Source organism: Lupinus angustifolius, chromosome LG11 (genome assembly GCF_001865875.1).
Source record: "Lupinus angustifolius cultivar Tanjil chromosome LG11, LupAngTanjil_v1.0, whole genome shotgun sequence".
In the NCBI taxonomy this organism is placed as follows: domain Eukaryota; kingdom Viridiplantae; phylum Streptophyta; class Magnoliopsida; order Fabales; family Fabaceae; genus Lupinus; species Lupinus angustifolius.
Window position 1 is genome coordinate 31681892 of NC_032019.1, and position 9353 is coordinate 31691244.

Consider the following 9353-nt stretch of genomic DNA (forward strand, 5'->3'; position numbering starts at 1 on the left):
GTGTATGATAAGAAAATATTGTTGGGTGATTCTTATGTTACTGTTGTTGTGGAAACTAGAAATGTAGAAGTGCATTTTAGCTCTTCACATTTAGCTAAAATTTGATTTTTAATTGGTTTTAAGTATTATTTATTTTTTTGCCCTTTGGACCACCATTAAGGCTTTGTTTGGGAGTGGAGTTTTGGAGGTGAAGGGAAGGGAATGGATGGCTTTGAAAAGTTTTTCCCTTGTTTGGGAATTGGATGCAGGAGAGATGAAGGTTTTAGAGGTTTTCTTAAACCCTCCAAAACCATCCATATATTTATTGTTAAAGTTAGTCCAATTTGGGTTTTTTTATAAATAAAATGTCAAAATAGCTAAATATTTTTAGTAATATTGTATAATTATACATTATTGTCTATTTCTCATTGTTGATTACATTTTTAAAGGAAAATAAAAAAATTCTTACATTATCATTAGTTTATTTTCTTCATCTAAATTTCATACTCTCAAATAATAGGAGGATTTCCTTCATTTTCCCTTCCCTTCCTCCCCTTCCTAATTCTTTGATCTCTCTCATTCCTTTTCTCTCATAACTCCTAAAAAAAGCCTAAGTAAAACAATATGGTACTTGTTATTCTCATCAACTATAGTTATCAAGATTCGAATATTGACATAATACATGAATTCAAGTTGTGCAGCCATCATACTAACTCTATATTAGTAAATTGACTTTTAGCACGCTGACAAAGTATATGATCATAAAATTTGTTTTGAGACAGTAATTTCTATTCAAAATTTAATAATATTTTTTTAGGATTATTTTTAAGCTTAATAATTTTTCTATTAACTAGACTATATAGGAGGATATCTGTGATTTGTTAAGAAAAATAAAAAAAATTGTTCTTCACAGCTTCCAAAATATAATTTTTATAGTTTTATTTAAAAAAATGACTTTTTGTGCATTTTATAAGAACGTCTCAATAAATTATTTATATTTTATTATTACTTTCAAATCATTTTTATTCACAACTGCATTGTTTTCATCCTATAAGAACTATCGACTATATGTCTCTATCAATAAGGGTCCGTTTGTAAAGATTTTTCGCAGAAAAAAAAGTGATTAGTTATATAAAAGAAATTTGCTAGCAAAGGCAAAATTATGTTTTGAACATTGTAAAGACGAACAAATGATTGAAGTATGTCTATAAATCATAGAAAATTTTATGTTATCCGGGTTAGTCACTTAGTCAAAAGTTATGCATCAAAGTATGTCTTCAATTTTCAATTCCATGTACTTTTATATTCGAGCCTTTACTTTTCTTCTAATCTTCTTTTATTCTCTTTGCTCGTTACATGTCTGCACCTTTATTTAAACCGTTGCATATTACATCTGTTCTTTAAGTTTCTTCAAATTAGCTTAAAGCCTTGTTAAAAGGTCAAATATTCGATTTCTGGAAATGACACTTATTGGAAGAGATAATAAAAAATCCTGGAATGATTAATTTCTTACCATAAGGTGGTGGGTTACCTTGATAGTACAAAAATAAATATATTAAATTTAGTTTATCTTTATAGCATCTTCATTTTATTGTATGTTTACTTTTGAGGCACATTTATGGTAAGTTATCTTTTCAGTATTTTCATTTCTTGTCAATTTACTTTCCTTTCACTTGCAAGTTTTACATTTAGTTTCTTTTGTTTTAAGTATACTTGTCAATAATCACTTCCTTTTGAATAAACAAGATTACCACATTATTTTTTAGATTTTACATCACTTGAAATAATTAAGGTAAACATCATTATGAAAATAATTAGATATTTTCTTTATATTTTATTATTACTTACAATTTTCTACTAATGACTTCAACTTTATTTGATTTGAAATGATAAATTGAATTAAATTCTTTGATATTTTAGATATTTCACTTCATGATCGTGTTCATTTCCAATTTTTTGGTCGTTGGAATTCCAAATCAATACAAATTAATATTTAAGAATAGATGTTAAATCCCCTTTCACTTTAAATCAAGTTGATGAATTCTGAAAATAAATATTAATTAGATTTAGTTTAAATTTAGCGCAAGACCCGCCACCATACATGACACAAAGTGAAGATCAACAAGAAAGCAAGAATTAACATTATATGACATAATGACCAAAGGAAGTATCTCTAACCAAGTAAGCCAAGTTTACTTGTTAGTTGTATAAGCAGCACTTCCAATTGACCAGAAAGGATTAACTGATATGGTTCAGTTGTTTCTACATCTTTGACCAAAAGCGGCTCAAGCTGGCTTCAATTGACCCATGTGGCTCATCCGTTGGAAAATACACATCATCCTCAAACTACATAAAACATCAGTATTATGTAACAACTTCATGATATTAAATGGAAGGTAAAATTCAAAACTTTGACAACAGAAATAAGGTACTTATGTGATGGTGGCATGAACATCATATTTTCTCATAAATTTAAGAGGGTGAGCCTCGACGGAACAATAAGGTTGATTGCGATGTGACCTAGAGGTCATAGGCTCAAATCCTAGAACAGTTTCTTCGCTTTTGAGGTAAGCTTGTGTACATCTACCCTCCTCAGACTCCACAAAGTGGGAGCCTCGTGCACAAGATCGCCCCTTGTTTAGCCTCGGCGCAACAATAAAGTTGTTTGCTATGTGACCTGGAGGTCATGGGTTCAAATTGTGGAAACAATCTCTTCGCTTGTGGATCTTACCACGTACATCCACCATCCTTAGACCCCACTAGATGAGAGCCTCATACACTAGCCTATAAGCAGCACAACATTCGATAATTGTTTCCTTCCCTAAAAGATTGCCTATGGGCTAAAATCTGTTTTTTCAAGCTCAACTTAATAAGAAAATGATCTAATATTGGTAGCTCCAGGTTAGATCACTAGGAACTCAAAAATAGCTTGAGCTCTTGAGCCAGATCATAACATAATGAACATAGTCACCAACTACTTAATTTATGGGTGGTAACTGGTAAGGATGCATAGGATTGTGGGCATTACTCTGCACAATGTATAAGATATTTTTTAAAAACAGGGTTGATTTTTCTTTTTAGCATACACTTGTTCCTTTAAAAATGTATTACATAAATGTAATTGTTATATCAAATAAATAATTCATAATCTAAAAATAAAATTACTGTGTATAGCAAGGGTACAAATATAGTATCATTAATGACCACAGACCATACACATAGGTAACATTCGATTCACAACTACGTACAGTCAAGCTTTGCTCGACAAAATTTAAAGGTCAATATCAATAAAATCAGTTCATGACTTTTAATTTGTTCCATTCCATTTACTTCTGCAAGCTTTACATGGAAAAGAATCATACCTTTACAATTTGACCTTCCTTGTTTGAGATATTGGCAGGTAAGAAATGAATATTTGGCATCTTTAGTTGGATTGATGATATGTCAGGGACTCTGAAGCATACAAAGTTATTTGTCATTTCCGACATGATAAAAAAGGGCAACCCAGCACACAAGACTCCCATTCCCGACATGATAATAGCATGTATTAAATTTGTGACATTAGGAAATAACCAGATGAGGGAGTGAGACAGAGAATATAAAAGCTGATAGATTTGCATATATATATATAGAGAGAGAGAGAGAGAGAGACAATAGGACAGAGAGACCTGTTTAGTGTGGCCTTTGCCATCTGATAGAGAGTGCTTTGAACAGATGGGCTGTAGACTCCCACATTTGGAGGGCCAAAAAAAGTGTCAATGAGAACTTTCTTCACATCCAGGTACTTCTCTGTGAAGTAAAGCGGCTTCTGAGGGACGCTTTGCAGAGATTCATATGAATACCTACAACCTCATTCCATTTAGTAGTTCCCATGTTAAAGAGAACACCAGTGTAATAATCAAAATCAATGCTTCTTGGGTTTCAATTTTTTTCCTTGATGATGCTATATAAACTCTTTATTCTTATAAATAATGAGTGACAAGAAAAGTTTGTGAAAATTGTAATAACATTGCTTCACATAAAATCAACTTTGTTCATACTTATTGTTTATAAAATTTTGCTACAACAATAGTCTTTTCTCACTATGTGCGGTTGGCTATATAAATCAAATAAAGTCATTGTGTTATATCATAGATGGTGTCCTTAGAAAGGCCCTTTAAGTATATGTTCTTTTTAATGGCTTCAACTATAGTTTTTCTTCTCTCTGTCTACCTCTAACTATTGGGTTATCCTTTATAAAACTTCCTACCCAAGAAAGGGTATAGCAAAAAAGTATTTTTACCTCCATTGTGCAGTTACTTCCGTTGCTAGCATCCTCTCACGTGTTTCAGGAAGAGCTGTGTACTTGTCTCTTATAAAACCCTCAAAACCAGACTGCATACAACAAATCCAAATTACAAAATTAGCACACTAAATCAGAGCTTGTAATTTCTAAGCATGCAGCAAGCTCTTTGAAACTATAATAGCTTTATGGTGTGACAAATAACTTTTTTATCAGTTAGTAACTCATTTATTCAGAGCAGAGGATGGAGAGAAAAAGAAGACAAATACAGTACAGTACTCTTTTAATGGTGAAACACATCCTTCTAACAGAGCATCACTCAGAAAGCACTGAAGTAGATTTCAGAAAGCAAATCTTTAATAAATATCTGGTATAATTCCATAAGCTCGTGAAAATTGAACAAGAGCCAACTTCTAAACAGTTTTACTCTGTCTACCAACTGAATAAGTTCATACCAACCATGAAGATACAGAACTATGAAGAAAAAAACTGAATGATCCTCTTCATCCTTTTAGAAGCAAGGAAGAAACTTTCAACGTCAAAAACATCAAGTAGGGAAGACATGCTACATATTAACTACATCTAGCAGCTTTTGATTAGACCCTCTTGTTCTGATGCACGTAGCCACTTTATTTGTTTTTTTGTTGTTTGTACTTTGTTTTGCATAATACTCATTTTTTCTCGCTTCCCTGACCAAAATCATTTGAGTATCATTGTATTCTAACGAAAAACAATAGAATCATCAATATTTTTATGGTGAAGTTTTGTTATAAGCATTTTTCTGGAAATGTAAGGTGATTTTTACTAGATTCTAAAATATTTGTTAGCCTTCGTGTAGACAATTTTGTTATAAAGGGCGATCCAGATCCTGACCATACCTTCTGCCATATCTAACAACATCAATGCTAATATTGGATTTTTACAACTTCTGTTCTTTGAAATGTAGTTTATTTATATGTATCTTGTGATTTTTAAAGTGTTACATATACATACATATATCCATACACACACACACATATATATAGATATATAATCTTTTATTTTCTTACAATCCTTCAATTTTATGTGTCTATCTATCCTCTCCCCCGATCCTACGGAGGAATGGAGGACCTAAGAATTTGCCAACACTCCACTTGGTAACATTTCTTTTCTTCGTTGACTCCTCATCCTCTTTATTGTCAAATTGAGCTGCAGTTGTAATTGATACATAACATAACTACTATGTTTGCAGCAAAACTAACAACAACAACCAAGCGGTTATCCCACTATGTGGGGTCGGCTACATGAATCGAACGATGCCATAATACTCTATCATAAAACATGTTCATTGAAAAATAATTGATCTCTAAGTCTTTTTTTATGATTTCCCCTAACGTTTTTCTTAGTCTCCCTCTTCCTCTAGGAATTGGAAATATATGTCAAGTGGGATTGCAACAAAAGCAAAGCTTCTTTTTTTTGTGGGTGGGTTAGGAAGGATAGTCATTTTTAAGGCATTTTTTCAGCTTAAAATAATACCAAACCACTACTTTTCTTTTCCCTCCTATGTGGCAGTTATAACATTAGATTGTGAAACCAAATTGTTAAGACACAGAAGTTATAACAGTCGGCGTTGGTCTAATGGTGTAAGGCCCCATTGGATCCCCAGAAAGCACATGGTCAGCCACATACACCTCATGTTTTGAAATTTTCTGTATTAATTGAAGACATAGGAAACATTACATGGAAATCAAAGCACAAGTTTTTATATGGCAAGCTTACCTTGGTTGTCTTCAACAATGACAATCCTTCAATACCCGAAGTCAACCGTAGTTCCCCAGACTTTTTCACTATTGCCTCAGTTGTATGCTTCTCAGATCCAAGTTTGAAACCTTAAACAAATAAAGCTGAAGGACATGAAGGTTTTAAAGAAACAAACTGTAATTTGTAACTGAAACTCATGCAGAACTAACTATTTTGATTGAGCTGCACTAGTGTTAGATCCAATATTAGTGCAGAAAAGGAGAATGAAAGTAGGAACAATGGCATTAGCAATCAGGTCAATCTAGATACACTCAAATTAATAGTGCCATGAAAAAACTGACATAAGTCAAGAAGCTTAATGCGAGTTGAACAAAGAGAGAGTAACGATAACTATCTCCCAATATTTCAGATAACAGAAAATAAATAAACTCTAGCAGTATTGAACAAAGACACTTCTACAGATAGTGCAATATCTACAAGTACCTTCTAAAACAAGCAAATTGGACAGTGTATAATAATTTGACTCACCATGTTCATGAGGTTGACCATCCACATTAATACGCTCCCATGGTTTTTCTACAATATTTACAATAGCAGTAGTAACCTAAAAAAGCCAAGTAATGTTTTTCTCTATCAAGTAATAGCAAAATAAAAGAAGGAATACAATAATCTGAGAGAAAAGATTAGTCAAAGGAAAATGTATAGTAGGAAAAAGATAAAGCGAAAGCAAAGTGCAAATTAAAAACATAGTTCCAATTTGCGAAAACTGAAAATCCAGCAACCTCTGATTTTCATTTAAATGCAAAGTGCAAACGATAAAGGACCACAAAAGTAGAATAATCTCACTGTTGATATTATATTGTCTGTGTCACCAACCTGTTTGTAAAATGATGTGAAGTGCTTAGCAAGTTCAATAGCAAAGTTCTCCGCAGAAAGTATTTCAGAGCACTCCTTTGCTTTTGCATATACCTAATTACATGTTATTTTAAAATTCAAGACTGAACAGAACTTATGATGGAAGTAGTCAATACCATATACATTAACAATAGTATTTGTTACTATGTGCAAACATATTTCCTGATTTTATAAATTCATTTCAACAAGAAGACACCCTGAAACAAGACAATACAATTTAAGCTTGGGCCAACCAAACTTAATATGTTCAAACTAAATCTTATAACTACGTCTCTGATATCGTGACTATGTTATGATAGTTTGTGATATTTCCCAAAAATGGTACCCTAAATATTCATTACATGCTTTGATATCCTCCGAGTTTGACATCTCTTGAGAAAATACAAGAGGAAAAAAACAAAATTAAGGTACAAGCCACTGTCCAGAGACAAGCACATTTAAAATGATTTCACAATTTGATTATTTTTATCCTGAAATGTCCATTTGCAGCAAGACATGTTTAACTAAAAGTTAATGATCCCCAGGTAGCATAACAAAACCGTGAAATTTGACTAATATGATTGAACCATTCAATCAAAAGGTTTTCTTGATTAAAAATTTCATGGCTTGAAAAACAACAGAACCAGAAACTAAATCATCAGCCTTGTTATTTAGTCTCTTTTAAGAGCCCAAAAAAATCAAAACTCCCTGATTTTACATTCAAATTAAGCAGCACAAAGATTCAGATTTACTCTCGACAGTACAAAAATCCAGCGTCTGAACATATAAAAACAGGATGTTGACTAATATCCACACACAGCTAGCAGAAATAAGTTGCAGCTGTGGGTTATATGCTTATCCTCGAATATGTTATTGATACATTATATATTTAGCCTTTTATGTGTCTAGATTCGGAATCTTCTAGATATCGTAAGAGTTAGTATTCTGTTAGGCAGTTATTTAACCACCTTGCTATATAAAGCAAGTTAGTCTGTAATTGATTTCTAATAAATGAAATCACTTTCTGCATAAACACATCTTCTTCTCCTTCTCTGTTTCTCTGCATTATTGCACTTGAGAATTGTGCATTCTTTCTTCTCTGCCATTGTTAAGCTAGAATGAAGAGGCAAGGTTTTCACACTTTGTGAATTCAGAATTACAAGTTGTACTTGCATAGCTCCCCTTCTCTTGTTTCAGTTTCTATGCAACCAAACATCGAAATAAAAGAAGTGCAGAAGGAAATTGATCCAGTAAGTAAAAACGACAAAAAAACGAAACAGTGTTCTTCATGGTTAGAAGACATGGATTCATGGTTTTAAACTGCCATCCTGCCAATAGATTTACAACTGTGGCACCAATATTGTGACTTTGGTATCCGCAATTGCATCGAACTCTGCTGCAATTGACATGCAAATATAACCGCAGTTTAAACTTTAAAACCATGCACAGATCCATAGTTACATGGTTCCCTAGTTTGGCCAAGATACAGAGTGGTACGCATTAGTCATAAAGAAAATCTCGTAAGGAACTAAGGATAATGTAAACATTGAAGAACCACATAGAACTGCAGTGCATCAATACGAGGATGGTGTACCATGTAACTATGCTTAGATCAAGTGGATACCTAAATCCTAACATCAATCAGAGCTTATCTACAGTTTCAAGCTACAACACTTATCGGGATGTGTAAGGGAGGATATATGTACATAGTCAGTCTGCCACAAGTAGACATACTGTTTACTGTATTTGAACTCCTGACCTCTCGATTAATCTTATCACTGCGCCGAGACTTACCTTTAAAACAAAAAATTAAAAAAAAAAAGTGTTGAAGAAAAAAGGTGATGACATACGGTGTTTTTCATGGTATCAGTAGCAACGATGTCTGAGTTGTCATCATGGATATAGGAGTTGATGCAATGAGAAAGCAGACTAATACTGACACGCCACTCTACAACGAAATATCGACCACTTTCTTGGTTTTTCCAAACGCGAGCTACCCTCACCCTCTCTTTCCCGTGACTCTGTTCAAAGTTGAATCCTTCTATTACTTCCTTCGTCATCGATCTTTTCTTCTTTCCCTTTTCTGTGATGAGTGAGTCAGGAATGCTTGGATTGAGACAGAATCATAGGGATTTTGTAATAATTTATATTAAAATTGGTGAGAACTTGCTTCAAAATTTTCTAAATTTGGAAAATTGAAAACCTTTTGTGTAGTAATTAGGATTTCTCCCCTTTTTATAAGTAATTAATAATCTCTTTCCTAATACCTATGAATTAGTGCACTATTTGATCGACACCCTTGTTGGAAGTACTTTTTTTTGTCACAACTTCTCACTGCATATATCATTTAATCAAAAAAAATATTCAATAATTAAACTTTTAATTTAAATATATATTTCAATTAATTATAATTTATAAACATGTATAATGGTACAATTTGTAAGATATGTATTCCTAA

The 9353-nt window shown here is 32.7% G+C and overlaps 1 protein-coding gene across 1 annotated transcript; it reads right to left on the bottom strand.

Moving 5' to 3' along the window:
• LOC109359424 (uricase-2 isozyme 2-like) lies at positions 2021–9086 on the bottom strand. Its single transcript, XM_019604082.1, has 8 exons — positions 8746–9086; positions 6878–6970; positions 6530–6605; positions 6020–6129; positions 4262–4353; positions 3648–3821; positions 3342–3432; positions 2021–2325 (listed from the first exon to the last, which is right to left on the bottom strand). The coding sequence occupies exons 1-8, from the start codon at positions 8953–8955 to the stop codon at positions 2242–2244; spliced, it is 930 nt and encodes a 309-aa protein (XP_019459627.1). The 5' UTR covers positions 8956–9086; the 3' UTR covers positions 2021–2241.